Source organism: Salvelinus alpinus, chromosome 4 (assembly GCF_045679555.1).
Source record: "Salvelinus alpinus chromosome 4, SLU_Salpinus.1, whole genome shotgun sequence".
NCBI classification, from domain to species: Eukaryota; Metazoa; Chordata; class Actinopteri; order Salmoniformes; family Salmonidae; genus Salvelinus; species Salvelinus alpinus.
Window position 1 is genome coordinate 2,504,243 of NC_092089.1, and position 21,554 is coordinate 2,525,796.

Genomic DNA, 21,554 nt, shown 5'->3' on the forward strand with positions numbered 1-21,554 from the left:
TAGCCTGGTGTGCTGTGATTTGAACTGGGTGAAACTGTTCAGCCAAAAGGCTGAGAGACAGAGAGGGCTGGTTGAGATGGAGCTGGGTTTATCTGGCAGGCAGATTGGATTACAAGCAGCAGGGTAATAGGTTGTTTCCGGTCCTCAGGGTTAGTGCTGTGTCAGCTGGTTATTGCTCCACTTTGGCACTTTATTGATCAGTCAGAGTAGTGATTAATGGGCTGTAAGGTCTGTTCACTTGGCTTCCCAGCAGGACATCCCATATGTATCCTCGCCTTGATCTGCACTGATAAGGCTGGATGGGTCCCTGTAACTCACCCAATGAGTTGCTAATTGAAAGACGGATGGAAATGATACATTTTGTGGCCTTCGGGAATAGAAAGTGCATTTTAAAGGATTTATTTTAAAAATCCTTTACGAGCTAATAGGCTATGATTCGTACATATTCCAGGGAGCAGTGTTGGTTGCTGGCCCATCCTATTTACACAGTCAGCGACATATTTACACAGTCAGCGACACATAGTGACACAGTACATTGAAATATAGAGCCTAGAAAAACCTGACAGCACTTTTTAATTTTCAGTTTTTCTCACCAGGTCAGTTTTTTATTATTGTTTGATTCAGAGATGGTGATGACAGCATGCTGCCTCATCACAGACAGACAGACACACACACACACACATAGCCTTGTCTGACCCCAGGAAGTCCGCTGTCACATCTTGGAGTGACAGACGCGACAGACAGAGTGAACCGCGAGCGTTAGCAACCCGCTGAGAGGCTAGCTGTCACCGAAGGCTGAGGTCCACTAAGAACTGTTCCCTGGCTACACTCTGAACCAAGACAGACATATTGTTCTGATAACCCTGGCTACACTCTTCTGAACCAAGACAGACATATTGTTCTGGTAACACTGGCTACACTCTGAACCAAGACAGACATATTGTTCTGGTAACCCTGGCTACACTCTGAACCAAGACAGACATATTGTTCTGGTAACCCTGGCTACACTCTGAACCAAGACAGACATATTGTTCTGGTAACCCTGGCTACACTCTGAACCAAGACAGACATATTGTTCTGATAACCCTGGCTACACTCTGAACCAAGACAGACATATTGTTCTGATAACCCTGGCTACACTCTTCTGAACCAAGACAGACATATTGTTCTGATAACCCTGGCTACACTCTGAACCAAGACAGACATATTGTTCTGGTAAGGACTGGCTACACTCTTCTGAACCAAGACAGACATATTGTTCTGATAACCCTGGCTACACTCTGAACCAAGACAGACATATTGTTCTGGTAACCCTGGCTACACTCTTCTGAACCAAGACAGACATATTGTTCTGATAACCCTGGCTACACTCTGAACCAAGACAGACATATTGTTCTGGTAACCCTGGCTACACTCTGAACCAAGACAGACATATTGTTCTGGTAACCCTGGCTACACTCTGAACCAAGACAGACATATTGTTCTGATAACCCTGGCTACACTCTTCTGAACCAAGACAGACATATTGTTCTGGTAACCCTGGCTACACTCTGAACCAAGACAGACATATTGTTCTGATAACCCTGGCTACACTCTGAACCAAGACAGACATATTGTTCTGGTAACCCTGGCTACACTCTGAACCAAGACAGACATATTGTTCTGGTAACCCTGGCTACACTCTGAACCAAGACAGACATATTGTTCTAGTAACCCTGGCTACACTCTTCTGAACCAAGACAGACATATTGTTCTGATAACACTGGCTACACTCTTCTGAACCAAGACAGACATATTGTTCTGATAACACTGGCTACACTCTTCTGAACCAAGACAGACATATTGTTCTGATAACCCTGGCTACACTCTGAACCAAGACAGACATATTGTTCTGATAACACTGGCTACACTCTTCTGAACCAAGACAGACATATTGTTCTGATAACACTGGCTACACTCTTCTGAACCAAGACAGACATATTGTTCTAGTAACCCTGGCTACACTCTTCTGAACCAAGACAGACATATTGTTCTGATAACACTGGCTACACTCTTCTGAACCAAGACAGACATATTGTTCTGATAACCCTGGCTACACTCTTCTGAACCAAGACAGACATATTGTTCTGATAACACTGGCTACACTCTTCTGAACCAAGACAGACATATTGTTCTGGTAACCCTGGCTACACTCTGAACCAAGACAGACATATTGTTCTGATAACAATGGCTACACTCTTCTGAACCAAGACAGACATATTGTTCTGGTAACCCTGGCTACACTCTGAACCAAGACAGACATATTGTTCTAGTAACACTGGCTACACTCTGAACCAAGACAGACATATTGTTCTGGTAACCCTGGCTACACTCTGAACCAAGACAGACATATTGTTCTGATAACCCTGGCTACACTCTTCTGAACCAAGACAGACATATTGTTCTGGTAACCCTGGCTACACTCTTCTGAACCAAGACAGACATATTGTTCTGGTAACCCTGGCTACACTCTGAACCAAGACAGACATATTGTTCTGATAACCCTGGCTACACTCTGAACCAAGACAGACATATTGTTCTGGTAACCCTGGCTACACTCTTCTGAACCAAGACAGACATATTGTTCTGGTAACCCTGGCTACACTCTTCTGAACCAAGACAGACATATTGTTCTGGTAACCCTGGCTACACTCTTCTGAACCAAGACAGACATATTGTTCTGATAACCCTGGCTACACTCTGAACCAAGACAGACATATTGTTCTGGTAACCCTGGCTACACTCTTCTGAACCAAGACAGACATATTGTTCTGGTAACCCTGGCTACACTCTGAACCAAGACAGACATATTGTTCTGATAACCCTGGCTACACTCTGAACCAAGACAGACATATTGTTCTGATAACCCTGGCTACACTCTTCTGAACCAAGACAGACATATTGTTCTGGTAACCCTGGCTACACTCTTCTGAACCAAGACAGACATATTGTTCTGGTAACCCTGGCTACACTCTGAACCAAGACAGACATATTGTTCTGGTAACCCTGGCTACACTCTGAACCAAGACAGACATATTGTTCTAGTAACACTGGCTACACTCTTCTGAACCAAGACAGACATATTGTTCTGGTAACCCTGGCTACACTCTGAACCAAGACAGACATATTGTTCTGATAACACTGGCTACACTCTTCTGAACCAAGACAGACATATTGTTCTGGTAACCCTGGCTACACTCTGAACCAAGACAGACATATTGTTCTGATAACCCTGGCTACACTCTGAACCAAGACAGACATATTGTTCTGATAACCCTGGCTACACTCTTCTGAACCAAGACAGACATATTGTTCTGGTAACCCTGGCTACACTCTGAACCAAGACAGACATATTGTTCTGATAACCCTGGCTACACTCTTCTGAACCAAGACAGACATATTGTTCTGATAACCCTGGCTACACTCTTCTGAACCAAGACAGACATATTGTTCTGGTAACCCTGGCTACACTCTGAACCAAGACAGACATATTGTTCTGATAACCCTGGCTACACTCTTCTGAACCAAGACAGACATATTGTTCTGGTAACCCTGGCTACACTCTGAACCAAGACAGACATATTGTTCTGGTAACCCTGGCTACACTCTGAACCAAGACAGACATATTGTTCTGGTAACCCTGGCTACACTCTGAACCAAGACAGACATATTGTTCTGGTAACCCTGGCTACACTCTGAACCAAGACAGACATATTGTTCTGATAACCCTGGCTACACTCTGAACCAAGACAGACATATTGTTCTGGTAACACTGGCTACACTCTGAACCAAGACAGACATATTGTTCTGGTAACCCTGGCTACACTCTGAACCAAGACAGACATATTGTTCTGGTAACCCTGGCTACACTCTGAACCAAGACAGACATATTGTTCTGATAACCCTGGCTACACTCTTCTGAACCAAGACAGACATATTGTTCTGATAACCCTGGCTACACTCTTCTGAACCAAGACAGACATATTGTTCTGATAACCCTGGCTACACTCTTCTGAACCAAGACAGACATATTGTTCTGATAACACTGGCTACACTCTGAACCAAGACAGACATATTGTTCTGATAACCCTGGCTACACTCTTCTGAACCAAGACAGACATATTGTTCTGATAACACTGGCTACACTCTTCTGAACCAAGACAGACATATTGTTCTGGTAACACTGGCTACACTCTGAACCAAGACAGACATATTGTTCTGATAACCCTGGCTACACTCTTCTGAACCAAGACAGACATATTGTTCTGATAACACTGGCTACACTCTTCTGAACCAAGACAGACATATTGTTCTGGTAACCCTGGCTACACTCTGAACCAAGACAGACATATTGTTCTGATAACCCTGGCTACACTCTTCTGAACCAAGACAGACATATTGTTCTGATAACCCTGGCTACACTCTTCTGAACCAAGACAGACATATTGTTCTGATAACCCTGGCTACACTCTTCTGAACCAAGACAGACATATTGTTCTGATAACACTGGCTACACTCTTCTGAACCAAGACAGACATATTGTTCTGGTAACACTGGCTACACTCTGAACCAAGACAGACATATTGTTCTGATAACCCTGGCTACACTCTTCTGAACCAAGACAGACATATTGTTCTGATAACACTGGCTACACTCTTCTGAACCAAGACAGACATATTGTTCTGGTAACCCTGGCTACACTCTGAACCAAGACAGACATATTGTTCTGATAACCCTGGCTACACTCTTCTGAACCAAGACAGACATATTGTTCTGGTAACCCTGGCTACACTCTGAACCAAGACAGACATATTGTTCTGGTAACCCTGGCTACACTCTGAACCAAGACAGACATATTGTTCTGGTAACCCTGGCTACACTCTGAACCAAGACAGACATATTGTTCTGGTAACCCTGGCTACACTCTTCTGAACCAAGACAGACATATTGTTCTGGTAACCCTGGCTACACTCTGAACCAAGACAGACATATTGTTCTGGTAAGGACTGAAGCAGCATGAAGAGCAGAGACATGACTATAGTTAACATTCTGGTAGCAAAGACAATGACGAGTTGAGAGTAGGTTTCTTCCAACCTGAGGGAGTTAGTCCCTGCCACTGATAACATGGTGTTTCCTTTATGGACTGGGCCTGAATAGAACACTGTGTAATAACAGTATGAACAAACTACACCAGTACTATTTAAAACCAGTGCTAACACGTGCCTTGGGAATGGGCTTGCACCAGCAACCATGCTCCGAAGGTCTGCCATAAAGGTCCAGACCTCTTGGGAGCACTTACAAGCAGGGAGGCCTAAACCCACTCAGCCTTTGTCCATAGAGAACAGCTTCCTCCACATCAGTGCAGGCAGAAACAACCAGGCAGTGAGCTATCTCTATCATCATACACAGTCTTTGATGAGTGAGCTCTCTCCATTGTGTTACAGTCTTTGATGTGTGTCACACAACCCCCTAAGGACAGACACCATATCTTATCATCCCACAGACACTCTTCACACCAACCAGTACTCTGTTTAATCTCACTCTTTCAAGTTGCCAATGTGATTAGTGATGGATCGCAAACCTATATGCTGCAGTTCATGTCAATGTGATGGTAGATTTATATACAGAACAGAACTGACAGATCAATCTGTATCATGTCTGTTCTTTATTAGTCTGTTTCATGATACATGTGTATATATTAATATGCGGTTTCATTTCAGAATATGTGAGCTATGTAGAATAATGTTTTGTACACATGAATATGCTGGTTAATGTTTGGACTTTGTTAAGAAACAGAAATGAATGCTGTATAATGTTCTCTTGTCCAATTGTCTTTGTTTCCTGATGAATCCCTTTTTGGTGAGGTAGGATAGCAGTTTGGGGAGACAACCGCCTACAAACACACACACACACACACACACACACACACACACACACACACACACACACACACACACACACACACACACACACACACACACACACACACACACTCACTCCACGGGGTGTGTGTCGTGAGTAGGATTAGGGTCTCACACAGATGGGCTCAGATGTCCTTGGACAAAAGAACAGGGCGTGGCCTGAGTTGCTGGGGGAGACCGTATCTCGGATGAATTAATATACAGTGGGGGGGGGGGGGGGGGGCAGCACCCCTTTCATTCAGGCTTAGGAGTTCTAAGGATTCGTCCTGTGTTTGTGTGTGTGTGTGTGTTGCATTAGAGTGCATGAAGGGGGTTGGCTAAAGGCCACAAAGGATCCCCCTAGTCCTCAACCCCCCTCACCACCACTACCCTCCCCTCCAAGCCTGCACATTCATAGGCTATCAGCTTCACCCCCCCCCCCCCCCCCCATCTTCACACCCTCCACCCTCACCACCACATCTCCATCAAGCCCCATCCCCCACACCTCCCCAACCAGCCCTGGCCCCAGCACAGCCTGAGGGACTGGGTTGTCTGGGAAGTCCTGGGTACAGAGAGGGAATCCACTGAGCATCCCCATTGAGATGCCTGTTTCTTTGTAAGCCAGCCAATCCACCATCCAGGAAGGGCTGTTTTTGGAATGTTACATTCTGTGATGCTGATCACCACCACCTTTCTATGTGCTCTGAGTACTAACAGCCCACAGATGTACACAATCCAGACGGACACCATTACGGTGCACCCATGAAGTATCACAAGGGAGAAACAACCATGTCTATACATTCTGTTAATCATATTTCTATGCAAAGGAGAGGAGTGCCCAAACATGGAAGCTTTAATTCACATTCCCTATAATAATATCCATCTTTTATTGAGACAGGCAGTGCAGGGTGGTGCAGGTGGTGCAGGGCAGGGGGTGTCACAACCGTGAGAGCCAGACATATGGTGTTCTGTACAAAGACAACTCAGCATAAACTCCCTCCTACACATACACACACACGCACACACAGATTTGGCTACAGCAGCAGCATCTTGCAGAGAACAGATCCCAGAATCCCAGTCCCAACATCCTGCCCACATAGAGCCATATTAGTCAGCCTCTTGGCTCCCTTCCTGCTGCCTGGCTCCCTGGTTCTGGTTCCTCTTGGCTCCCTTCCTGCTGCCTGGCTCCCTGGTACTGGTCCCTCTTGGCCCCCTTCCTGCTGGCTGGCTTCCTGGTTCTGGTCCCTCTTGGCTCCCTTCCTGCTGCCTGGCTCCCTGGTTCTGGTCCCTCTTGGCTCCCTTCCTGCTGGCTGGCTTCCTGGTTCTGGTCCCTCTTGGCTCCCTTCCTGCTGGCTAGCTCCCTGGTTCTGGTCCCTCTTGGCTCCCTTCCTGCTGGCTGGCTTCCTGGTTCTGGTCCCTCTTGGCTCCCTTCCTGCTGCCTGGCTCCCTGGTTCTGGACCCTCTTGGCTCCCTTCCTACTGCCTGGCTCCCTGGTTCTGGTCCCTCTTGGCTGCCTTCCTACTGGCTGGCTCCCTGGTTCTGGTTCCTCTTGGCTGCCTTCCTACTGGCTGGCTCCCTGGCTCTGGTTCCTCTTGGCTGCCTTCCTGCTGCCTGGCTTGGTGGTTCTGGTTCTGTCCAGGTCGAAGGAGGGCAGATGGATTAGCCATATGGCAGACAGGAGTTATGCCGCCACACACACAAAAACACACACTAACTGCCATGCCGTCTCCGTCTTATAAAAGTCACATCCAACCGGATCATATAACCGGATCGGCCAGGTATCAGCTTGGAAACTGTTTGCTCGCTTGCGTGAACACATCTGGGTTTTAGATGTGTCTGGGTCTAACATTATTTTGTTTAGACTCACTCACTCACTCACTCACTCACTCACTCACTCACTCACTCACTCACTCACTCACTCACACACTCACACACTCACACACTCACACACTCACACACACACACACACACACACACACACACACACACACACACACACACACTGAAGCAGGGTGAAGGAGAACGCTAAAAATAAACTTTAAAAACAATGTCTGCTGACAGAGGGTGTATAAACAGAACACTGCAGAGAGGATGCAAGTACAGCTGTGTGTGTCTGTGTGTGTGTCTGTGGGTGAGTGTGTGTGAGTATCAAACTTGGCATGCAGGGCAGGGAGGCCACTACTTGATCTTTCCAGTAGGCATCTGTGTGTCTGTGTGACAAGCCTCTTAGGATGAACTGCACACCAAGCAGACTGTCAGAGAGAGAGAGAGAGTAGCCCCAAGAAGGCAGGCGTATCAGCGGCTCTAAGCCCAGAAACTGACAGCCGACCCTGGGCTTGACAGCAGCACAGCATGGCCTTTTCCTGGAGCCAGGATGCTAACGGCTAACTAGCTAACAACTTATAGAAGCCACACTGTGTGTGTGTGTAGCAGAGCGCTGCAGAGATTTAAGAGATCTTGGAGTGCAATTTTCCCTCGTTCTCCCACTCACTCCCTTGCTTCAATAATTCCGTCCCTACAGAGGCAGAGGCAGAGGGAGAGAAGGAGGGGAGGAGGAGAGGAAGATAGGGAGGGAAGGAGGTGTGGAGGAGAGAAGGAGGGCGAGAAGGAGGGGAGGAGGAGAGGAAGATAGGGAGGGAAGGAGGGGAGGAGCAGAGGCAGAGGGAGAGAAGGAGGGGAGGAGGAGAGGAAGATAGGGAGGGAAGGATGAAGGAGGCTGCTAAAACAGATGTCACAAAGCCACAGGGTCCCAGTGTTGTTCATTTCTGTTTCTCTCTCACCCCCTCGTTCTCCCTCACTCCCACTGTCTCTGTCATTCCTCTCCCTCACTCCCACTGTCTCTGTCATTCCTCTCCCTCACTCCCACTGTCTCTGTCCATTCCTCTCTCCCTCACTCCCACTGTCTTTGTCCATTCCTCTCTCCCTCACTCCCACTGTCTCTGTCCATTCCTCTCTCCCTCACTCCCACTGTCTCTGTCCATTCCTCTCTCCCTCACTCCCACTGTCTCTTTCCATTCCTCTCTCCCTCACTCCCACTGTCTCTGTCCATTCCTCTCTCCCTCACTCCCACTGTCTCTGTCCATTCCTTTCTCCCTCACTCCCACTGTCTTTGTCCATTCCTCTCTCCCTCACTCCCACTGTCTCTGTCCATTCCTCTCTCCCTCACTCCCACTGTCTCTGTCCATTCCTCTCCCTCACTCCCACTGTCTCTGTCCATTCCTCTCTCCCTCACTCCCACTGTCTCTGTCCATTCCTCTCTCCCTCACTCCCACTGTCTCTGTCCATTCCTTTCTCCCTCACTCCCACAGTCTCTGTCCATTCCTCTCTCCCTCACTCCCACTGTCTCTGTCCATTCCTCTCTCCCTCACTCCCACTGTCTCTGTCCATTCCTCTCCCTCACTCCCACTGTCTCTGTCCATTCCTTTCTCCCTCATTCCCACTTGTCCATTCCTCTCTCCCTTTTTCTCTATTCTTCCCTCCTTCATTTCACATCCTTCTTCTCATTTTACGCTCTCCCCTCTCCTCTTCTCTCCACCATAAGGCGGTAAACCTGTCAGATGGATATGCATTTTAAGAAGGCGGCTCTATATGCCTGAAAAACACACACACACAAACCTGCACGGGCACTTGTGCACGCTCACACACAAGCACGCACGCACGCACGCACACGCACGCACGCACGCACGCACACACACACACATTATTTATTCATATATTTCTGCCAAGATGCATTTTTAAATTGATAGTCGTTGGCTCAATGACTGGATGTCTATGGGAACAGCTAGCATGTCATTGCGCTAACACTAGTAGTAATTCATCCCCCCTACCCTTGCCGCCACTGCTGAGAAGAATCCTAGGGGAAACACTGCACACAAACAAATATACCTTTCTTCCCTTCCTGATTACCTCCACCCTAAACACACACGCAGAAGATAAAGTGTCTCTCACATCAACACATCACAATCAGTGTCTCGTCCGTCAAAAGGAGGAGACCAAAGCGACGCGTGGTGAGCGTACATATTCCCTTTAATTAGGTGATGACGCCGACAAAACAATAAACAATACCAAACAACCATGAAGCTTAAAACATAGAAATAGAAAATAATAGAACGAAAGAACATAGAATACCCACCCCAAATCACACCCTGACCAAACCAAATAGAGACATAAAAAGGATCTCTAAGGTCAGGGCGTGACAATCAGAGCTTGGTCTTTTCTCTCAGGGTACCAGATGCTGCTTTAAACCATCAGCTCTCCCTCATAAATACAACCATATACTGTATTATAAACTGGGTGGTTAGATTCCTGAATGCTGATTGGCTGACAGCCGTGGTATATCAGACCGTATACCACGGGTATGACAAAACATTTATTTTTACTGCTCTAATTACGTTGATAACCAGTTTATAATAGCAATAAGGCACCTCGGGGGTTTGTGGTATATGGCCAATATACCACGGCTAAGGGCTGCATCCAGGCTGTACTCCGCGATGCGTCGTGCCTAAGAACATCACTTAGCCGTGGTATATTGGCCATATACCACACCCCTTGTGCCTTATTGCTTAATTATATCACTCTCTATTCCTCATGAACTAACTGGCTGGTCAGCTCTGCTCTGTCCTAGTGGATAATCTCTCTACTCTGAAGTCAATGTTAATTATGGGATGTGTAACGTAAGGGTAGTCTGCTTTGTGATCTGCATTCACGGTCCGGTCTGCAAGAGCTTCTAGTCCCATTCAGTCCAGACGACTACTATTACACAGTGTGTGTGTGAATGCGTACGTGCGTGCGTGTGTGTGTGCGTGCGTGCGCGCATGTGTGAATGGATGGCCAAGGCCAAGCTTAGCCGAGGTACTCACGCTGACGCGGTCCTTTCCTCCAGGCTCGATCATGTAGGTGTGATTCCCATCAAAGAACATCCCACTGACAGAGAGAGAGAAAAAGAGAGATCAATATGACCGCCAGCCATTGCAGACATAAACAAGATGGATGCCAGCACTCTCTCTCCTCTCTACAGAAACTGATGAGGACTGTGTGTGTCTGTAACGGCACTAAGAGGGATAGGTGTCTATGGATGGTTGATACTGATACAAGTCTATGGATGGTTTATAATGGTACATGTCTATGGATGGTTTATACTGGTACATGTCTATGGATGGTTTATACTGGTACATGTCTATGGATGGTTTATAATGGTACATGTCTATGGATGGTTTATAATGGTACATGTCTATGGATGGTTGATACTGATACAAGTCTATGGATGGTTTATAATGGTACATGTCTATGGATGGTTTATAATGGTACATGTCTATGGATGGTTTATAATGGTACATGTCTATGGATGGTTTATAATGGTACATGTCTATGGATGGTTTATAATGGTACATGTCTATGGATGGTTTATAATGGTACATGTCTATGGATGGTTTATACTGGTACATGTCTATGGATGGTTGATACTGATACAAGTCTATGGATGGTTTATAATGGTACATGTCTATGGATGGTTTATAATGGTACATGTCTATGGATGGTTTATAATGGTACATGTCTATGGATGGTTTATAATGGTACATGTCTATGGATGGTTTATAATGGTACATGTCTATGGATGGTTTATAATGGTACATGTCTATGGATGGTTTATACTGGTACATGTCTATGGATGGTTTATAATGGTACATGTCTATGGATGGTTTATACTGGTACATGTCTATGGATGGTTTATAATGGTACATGTCTATGGATGGTTTATACTGGTACATGTCTATGGATGGTTTATAATGGTACATGTCTATGGATGGTTTATAATGGTACATGTCTATGGATGGTTTATAATGGTACATGTCTATGGATGGTTTATAATGGTACATGTCTATGGATGGTTTATAATGGTACATGTCTATGGATGGTTTATAATGGTACATGTCTATGGATGGTTGATACTGGAACATGTTTATACTGGTACATGTCAGGACATAAAAACACTGCAGGTCTGTTGTAAATGAGCCTCCCCTTCATAACTAACACTACTAACTAACACTAGTAACCAACACTAGTAACCAACACTAATAACCAACACTAATAACCAACACTAATAACCAACACTAATAACCAACACTAATAACCAACACTAATAACCAACACTACTTACACTAGTAAATAACACTACTAACCAACACGAATAACTAACATTACTAACACTAGTAACCAACACTAGTAACCAACACTAATAACCAACACTAATAACCAACACTACTTACACTAGTAAATAACACTACTAACCAACACTAATAACTAACATTACTAACACTACTAACTAACACTAGTAAACAACACTAGTAACCAACACTAATAACCAACACCACTTACACTAGTAAATAACACTACTAACCAACACTAATAACTAACATTACTAACACGACTAACTAACACTACTAACCAACACTAATAGCCAACACTAGTAACACTACTAACTAACACTACTAACCAACACTACTAACCAAAACTACTAACCAGCACTACTAACAAACACTACTAACACTACTAGCCAACACTAGTAACCAACACTGCTAACCAACACTACTATCCAACACTACTAGCCAACACTAGTAACACTACTAACCAACACTACTAACCAATACTACTAACCAACACTAGTAACACTACTAACTAACACTACTAACCAACACTACTATCCAACACTACTAGCCAACACTAGTAACCAACACTACTAACACTACTGACACTACTAACCAACACTACTAACACTAGTAACCAACACTACTAACCAACACTACAAACTAACACTACCACTAGTAACTAACACTACTAACCAACACTACTAACACTACTAACCAACACTAGTAACACTAGTAACCAACACTACTAACCAACACTACTAACCAACACTAGTAACACTAGTAACTAACACTACTAACCAACACTACTAACACTACTAACCAACACTACTAACACTAGTAACCAACACTACTAACCAACACTACCACTAGTAACTAACACTACTAACCAACACTACTAACACTACTAACCAACACTAGTAACACTAGTAACCAACACTACTAACCAACACTACAAACCAACACTACCACTAGTAACTAACACTACTAACCAACACTACTAACACTACTAACCAACACTAGTAACACTAGTAACCAACACTACTAACCAAAACTACTAGCCAACACTACTAACCAACACTACTAACACTACTAACCAACACTACTAACCAACACTACTAACACTACTAACCAACACTACTAACACTACCAACACTACTAACCAACACTACTAACACTACTAACACTACTAACCAACACTACTAACACTACTAACCAACACTACTAACACTACTAACCAACACTACTAACCAACACTACTAACACTACTAACACTACTAACCAACACTACTAACACTACTAACACTACTAACCAACACTACTAACCAACACTACTATCCAACACTACTAACCAACACTACTAACCAACACTACTAACACTACTATCCAACACTACTAACACTACTAACACTACTAACCAACACTACTAACACTAGTAACCAACACTACTAACACTACTAACCAACACTACTAACACTACTAACCAACACTACTAACAGTACTAACACTACTAACCAACACTACTAACCAACACTACTAACACTACTAACACTACTATCCAACACTACTAACCAACACTACTAACACTACTAACCAACACTACTAACACTACTAACCAACACTACTAACACTACTAACCAACACTACTAACACTACTAACCAACACTACTAACCAACACTACTAACCAACACTACTAAGACTAGTAACCAACACTTCTAACCAACACTACTAACTAACACTACCACTAGTAACTAACACTACTAACCAACACTACTAACACTAGTAACCAACACTACTAACCAACACTACAAACTAACACTACCACTAGTAACTAACACTACTAACCAACACTACTAACACTACTAACCAACACTAGTAACACTAGTAACCAACACTACTAACCAACACTACTAACCAACACTAGTAACACTAGTAACTAACACTACTAACCAACACTACTAACACTACCAACCAACACTACTAACACTAGTAACCAACACTACTAACCAACACTACCACTAGTAACTAACACTACTAACCAACACTACTAACACTACTAACCAACACTAGTAACACTAGTAACCAACACTACTAACCAACACTAGTAACACTAGTAACCAACACTACTAACCAACACTACTAACCAAAACTACTAGCCAACACTACTAACACTAGTAACCAACACTACTAACACTGCTAACCAGCACTACTACTAGTAACTAACACTACTAACTAACACTAGTAACCAACACTACTAACTAACAATACAAGATTAATCATAAACCCAAATTGAGAACCTTTTGTTTGATTAAGGGAGAATTGGTATGTGAGAGATATATTATGTATAACCTACCTAAAAGCAAGAGATCGCTATGTGCACAGGTAAGATCAGGGATATTGCCTCTGCGTATTGAAACAGGTAAGATCAGGGATATTGCCTCTGCGTATTGAAACAGGTCGGTATTGTGGTGAAATGGAAGAGAAAAGACTATGTAACTATTGTGACCTCGAAGAAAAAGAGAATGAAACTCATTGTATCCTCTATTGCCCTTTCTACCACGATATATGCTTGCTCTTATTCCAGAAAGCACATCAGATATTCCCTGGTATTATGTGGCTGAGTGATGAGGAGAAAGTGAAATTGTTTTTTGTCCATTGTGTATTTCCATTTGCGGAATATTTAGATAAAGCCTGGAATAAAAGAAAAAGGGCGACCTATAATTAAATTGTAAAAATATTTAGCTTCTATGTGGTTAATGGCATGTGTGTATATACAGTCGTGGCCAAAAGTTTTGAGAATGACACAAATATTACTTTTCACAAAGTTTGCTGCATCAGTGTCTTTAGATATTTTTGTCAGATGTTATGGAATACTGAAGTATAATTTCAAGCATTTCATAAGTGTCATAGGCTTTTATTGACAATTATCAAATCAAATCAAATCAAATTTTATTAGTCACATACACATGGTTAGCAGATGTTAATGCGAGTGTAGCGAAATGCTTGTGCTTCTAGTTCCGACAATGCAGTAATAACCAACAGTAATCTAACCTAACAATTCCACACTACTACCTTACACACACACACAAGTGTAAAGGGATAAAGAATATGTACATAAAGATATATGGATGAGTGGTGGTACAGAACGGCATGGCAGATGCAGTAGATGGTATAGAGTACGGTATATACATATGAGATGAGTACTGTAGGGTATGTAAACATAAAGTGGCATAGTTTAAAGTGGCTAGTGGTACATGTATTGCATAAAGATGGCAAGATGCAGTAGATGATATAGAGTACAGTATATATACATATGAGATGGGTAATGTAGGGTATGTAAACATTGTATTAAGTGGCATTGCTTAAAGTGGCTAGTGGTACATTTTTACATAATTTCCATCAATTCCCATTTTTAAAGTGGCTGGAGTTGAGTCAGTATGTTGGCAGCGGCCGCTAAATGTTAGTGGTGGCTGTTTAACAGTCTGATGGCCTTGAGATAGAAGCTGTTTTTCAGTCTCTCGGTCCCTGCTTTGATGCACCTGTACTGACCTCGCCTTCTGGATGATAGCGGGGTGAACAGGCAGTGGCTTGGGTGGTTGTTGTCCTTGATGATCTTTATGGCCTTCCTGTGACATCGGGTGGTGTAGGTGTCCTGGAGGGCAGGTAGTTTGCCCCTGGTGATGCGTTCTGCAGACCTCACTACCCTCTGGAGAGCCTTACGGTTGTGGGCGGAGCAGTTGCCGTACCAGGCGGTGATACAGCCCGACAGGATGCTCTCGATTGTGCATCTGTAGAAGTTTGTGAGTGCTTTTGGTGACAAGCCGAATTTCTTCAGCCTCCTGAGGTTGAAGAGGCGCTGCTGCGCCTTCTTCACAACGCTGTCTGTGTGGGTGGACCAGTTCAGTTTGTCCGTGATGTGTACACCGAGGAACTTAAAACTTTCCACCTTCTCCACTACTGACCCGTCGATGTGGATAGGGGGGTGCTCCCTCTGCTGTTTCCTGAAGTCCACAATCATCTCCTTTGTTTTGTTGACGTTGAGTATGAGGTTATTTTCCTGACACCACACTCCGAGGGCCCTCACCTCCTCCCTGTAGGCCGTCTCGTCGTTGTTGGTGATCAAGCCTACCACTGTAGTGTCATCCGCAAACTTGATGATTGAGTTGGAGGCGTGCATGGCCACGCAGTCGTGGGTGAACAGGGAGTACAGGAGAGGGCTCAGAACGCACCCTTGTGGGGCCCCAGTGTTGAGGATCAGCGGGGTGGAGATGTTGTTACCTACCCTCACCACCTGGGGGCGGCCCGTCAGGAAGTCCAGGACCCAGTTGCACAGGGCGGGGTCGAGACCCAGGGTCTCGAGCTTGATGACGAGTTTGGAGGGTACTATGGTGTTAAATGCTGAGCTGTAATCGATGAACAGCATTCTCACATGGGTATTCCTCTTGTCCAGATGGGTTAGGGCAGTGTGCAGTGTGGTTGCGATTGCGTCGTCTGTGGACCTATTGGGTCGGTAAGCAAATTGGAGTGGGTCTAGGGTGTCCGGTAGGGTGGAGGTGATATGGTCCTTGACTAGTCTCTCAAAGCACTTCATGATGACGGAAGTGAGTGCTACGGGGCGGTAGTCGTTTAGCTCAGTTACCTTAGCTTTCTTGGGAACAGGAACAATGGTGGCCCTCTTGAAGCATGTGGGAACAGCAGACTGGGATAAGGATTGATTGAATATGTCCGTAAACACACCAGCCAGCTGGTCTGCGCATGCTCTGAGGACGCGGCTGGGAATGCCGTCTGGGCCTGCAGCCTTGCGAGGGTTAACACGTTTAAATGTTTTACTCACCTCGGCTGCAGTGAAGGAGAGCCCGCAGGTTTTGGTAGGGGGCCGTGTCAGTGGCACTGTATTGTCCTCAAAGCGGGCAAAAAAGTTGTTTAGCCTGTCTGGGAGCAAGACATCCTGGTCCTCGACGGGGCTGGTTTTCTTTTTGTAATCCGTGATTGACTGTAGACCCTGCCACATACCTCTTGTGTCTGAGCTGTTGAATTTCGACTCGATTTTGTCTCTGTACTGAGACTTGGCCTGTTTGATTGCCTTGCGGAGAGAATAGCTACACTGTTTGTATTCGGTCATGCTTCCGGTCACCTTGCCCTGGTTAAAAGCAGTGGTTCGCGCTTTCAGTTTCACGCGAATGCTGCCGTCAATCCACGGTTTCTGGTTTGGGAATGTTTTTATCGTTGCTGTGGGTACGACATCGTCAATGCACTTCCTAATGAACTCGCTCACCGAATCAGCATATTCGTCAATATTGTTGTTGGACGCGATGCGGAACATATTCCAATCTGCGTGATCGAAGCAGTCTTGAAGCGTGGATTCAGATTGGTCGGACCAGCGTTGAACAGACCTGAGCGCGGGAGCTTGTTGTTTGAGTTTTTGTTTGTAGGCTGGAATCAACAAAATGGAGTCGTGGTCAGCTTTTCCGAAAGGGGGGCGGGGGAGGGCCTTATAAGCGTCGCGGAAATTAGTATAACAATGGTCTAGTGTTTTTCCAGCCCTGGTAGCACAATCGATATGCTGATAGAATTTAGGGAGTTTTGTTTTTAGATTAGCCTTGTTAAAATCCCCAGCTACGATGAATGCAGCCTCAGGGTGTGTGGTTTCCAGTTTACAAAGAGTCAGATAAAGTTCGTTCAGGGCCATCGATGTGTCTGCTTGGGGGGGAATGTATACGGCTGTGATTATGATTGACGAGAATTCCCTTGGTAGATAATGCGGTCGACATTTGATTGTGAGGAGTTCTAGATCAGGTGAACAGAACGACTTGAGTTCTTGTGTGTTGTTATGATGATCACACCACTTCTCGTTAATCATAAGGCATACCCCCCCGCCCCTCTTCTTACCGGAAAGATGTTTGTTTCTGTCGGCGCGATGCATGAAGAAACCAGCTGGCTGCACCGACTCCGTTAGCGTCCCTTGAGTTAGCCATGTTTCCGTGAAGCAGAGCACGTTGCAATCCCTGATGTCTCTCTGGAATGCTACCCGTGCTCGGATTTCATCAACCTTATTGTCAAGAGACTGGACATTGGCGAGTAGTATGCTAGGGAGTGGAGCGCGATGTGCCCGTCTCCGAAGCCTGACCACGAGACCGCCACGTTTTCCCCTTTTTCGGCGTCGCACAGGGTCGCCGGCTGGGATCAGATCCATTGTATTGTGTGGAAGGCAAAACACTGGATCCGTTTCGGGAAAGTCATATTCCTGGTAGGAACGATGATGAGTTGACGTTAATCGTATATTCAGTAGTTCCTCCCGACTGTATGTAATGAAACCTAAGATTACCCGGGGTACCGATGTAAGAAATAACACGTAAAAAAACAAAATACTGCATATTTTCCAAGGAACACGAAGCGAGGCAGCCATCTCTTTTCGGCGCCGGAAGATTACAATTACATGAAGTTGATGCAAAGAGTCAATATTTGCAGTGTCTTTTTCAAGACCTCTGCAATCCGCCCTGGCATGCTGTCAATTAACTTCTGGGCCACATCCTGATTGATGGCAGCCCATTCTTGCATAATCAATGCTTGGAGTTTGTCAGAATTTGTGGGTTTTTGTTTGTCCACCCGCCTCTTGAGGATTGACCACAAGTTGTCAATGGGATTAAGGTCTGGGGAGTTTCCTGGCCATGGACCCAAAATATTGATGTTTTGTTCCCCGAGCCACTTAGTTAACACTTTTGCCTTATGGAAAGGTGCTCCATCATGCAGGAAACGTCATTGTTCGTCACCAAACTGTTCCTGGATGGTTGGAAGAAGTTGCTCTCGGAGGATGTGTTGGTACCATTCTTTATTCATGGCTGTGCTCTTAGGCAAAATTGTGAGTGAGCCCACTCCCTTGGCTGAGAAGCAACCCCACACATGAATGGTCTCAGAATGCTTTACTGTTGGCATGACACAGGACTGACGGTAGCGCTCACCTTGTCTTCTCCGGACAAGCTTTTTTCCAGGTGCCCCAAACAATCGGAAAGGGGATTCATCAGAGAAAATGACTTTACCCCAGTCCACAGCAGTCCAATCCCTGTACCTTTTGCAGAATATCAGTCTGTCCCTGATGTTTTTCCTGGAGAGAAGTGGCTTCTTTGCTGCCCTTCTTGACACCAGGCCATCCTCCAAAAGTCTTCGCCTCACTGTGCGTGCAGATGCACTCACACCTGCCTGCTGCCATTCCTGAGCAAGCTCTGTACTGGTGGTGCCCCGATCCCGCAGCTGAATCAACTTTAGGAGACGGTCCTGGCGCCTGCTGGACTTTCTTGGGCGCACTGAAGCCTTCTTCACAACAATTGAACCGCTCTCCTTGAAGTTCTTAATGATCCGATAAATGGTTGATTTAGGTGCAATCTTACTGGCAGCAATATCCTTGCCTGTGAAGCCCTTTTTGTGCAAAGCAATGATGAAGGCACATGTTTCCATGCAGGTAACCATGGCTGACAGAGGAAGAACAATGATTCCAAGCACCACCCTCTTTTTGAAGCTTCCAGTCTGTTATTTCGAACTCAATCAGCATGACAGAGTGATCTCCAGCCTTGTCCTCGTCAACACTCACACCTGTGTTAACGAGAGAATCACTGACATGATGTCAGCTGGTCCTTTTGTGGCAGGGCTGAAATGCAGTGGAAATGTTTTTGCGGGATTCAGTTCATTTGCATGGCAAAGAGGGACTTTGCAATTCATCTGATCACTCTTCACAAAATTCTGGAGTATATACAAATTACCATCATACAAACTGAGGCAGCAGACTTTGTGAAAATGTATATTTGTGTCATTCTCAAAACTTTTGGCCATGACTGTAGATTGTCTATACTGTAGGTTTATCTCCATATGAATCTTCTCTTTGTGCCAGACTGGGTTCAAATTACTCCTGTTTACTTAAAAAAAAAAAATCTGTATTTATTTATCTGTATACAGTTGAAATCGGAAGTTTACATACACCTTTGCCAAATACATTTAAACTCAGTTTTTCACAATTCCTGACATTTAATCCAAGTAAAAATTCCCTGTTTTAGGTCAGTTAGGATCACCACTTTATTTTAAGAATGTGAAATGTCAGAATAATAGTTGAGAGAATGATTTATTTCAGCTTTTATTTCTTTCATCACATTCCCAGTGGGTCAGAAGTGTACATACACTCAATTAGTATTTGGTAGCATTGCCTTTAAATTGTTTAACTTGGGTCAAACGTGTCGGGTAGCCTTCCACAAGCTTCCCACAATAAGTTGGGTGAATTTCGGCCCATTCCTCCTGACAGAGCTGGTGTAAGTGAGTCAGGTTTGTAGGCCTCCTTGCTCGCACACACGCTTTTTCAGTTCTGCCCACAAATGTTCTATAGGATTGATGTCAGGGCTTTGTGATGGCCACTCCAATACCTTGCCTTTGCTGTCCTTAAGCCATTTTGCCACAACTTTGGAAGTATGCTTGGGGTCAATGTCCATTTGGAAGACCCATTTGCGACCAAGCTTTAACTTTCTGACTGATGTCTTGAGATGTTGCTTCAATATAGCCACATCATTTTCCTGCCTCATGATGCCATTCATTTGGGAAGTGCACCAGTCCCTCCTGTAGAAAAGCACCCCCACAACATAATGCTGCCACCCCCATGCTTCACGGTTGGGATGGTGTTCTTCGGCTTGCAAGCATCCCCCTTTTTCCTCCAAACATAACAATGGTCATTATGGCCAAACAGTTCTATTTTTGTTTCATCAGACCAGAGGACATTTCTCCAAAAAGTACAATCTTTGTCCCTATGTGCAGTTGCAAACCGTAGTCTGGCTTTTTTATGGCGGTTTTGGAGCAGTGGCTTCTTCCTTGCTGAGCGGCCTTACAGGATATGTCGATATAGGATGTGTGGATATAGATACTTTTGTACCTGTTTCCTCCATCTTAACAAGGTCCTTTGCTGTTGTTCTGGGATTGATTTGCTTTTTTTGCACCAAAGTACGTTCATCTCTAGGAGACAGAACGCGTCTCCTTCCGGAGCGGTATGACGGCTGCGTGGTCCCATGGTGTTTCTACTTGCGTACTATTGTTTGTACAGATGTATGTGGTACCTTCATGTGTTTGGAAATTGCTCCCAAGGATGAACCAGACTTGTGGAGGTCTCCAAATTATTTTCTGAGGTCTTGGCTGATTTCTTTTGATTTTCCCATGATGTCAAGCAAAGAGACAATGAGTTTGAAGGTAGGCCTTGAAATACATCCACAGGTACACCTCCAATTGACTCAAATGATGTCAATTGGCCTATCAGAAGCTTCTAAAGCCATGACATCATTTTCAGGAATTTTCCAAGCTGTTTAAAGGCACAGTCAACTTATGTGTATGTAAACTTCTGACCCACTGGAATTGAGTGAATTATAAGTGAAATAATCTGTCTTTAAACAACTGTTGGAAAAATTACTTGTGTAACTTGTGTAAAGTAAAAACTATAGTTTGTTA

General features: G+C 44.7%; 1 protein-coding gene across 4 annotated transcripts in view; it reads right to left on the bottom strand.

Annotated features, from left to right (window-relative positions):
• LOC139572738 (disintegrin and metalloproteinase domain-containing protein 22-like) overlaps positions 1-21,554 on the bottom strand; it is a 131,420-nt gene that overhangs the window by 31,941 nt on the left and 77,925 nt on the right. For all 4 annotated transcript variants that reach the window (XM_071395468.1, XM_071395469.1, XM_071395467.1 and 1 more), the window contains one exon: positions 10,799-10,862. In XM_071395468.1, coding sequence (XP_071251569.1) covers positions 10,799-10,862 — 64 coding nt within the window. The remainder of the gene's footprint in view (positions 1-10,798; positions 10,863-21,554) is intronic.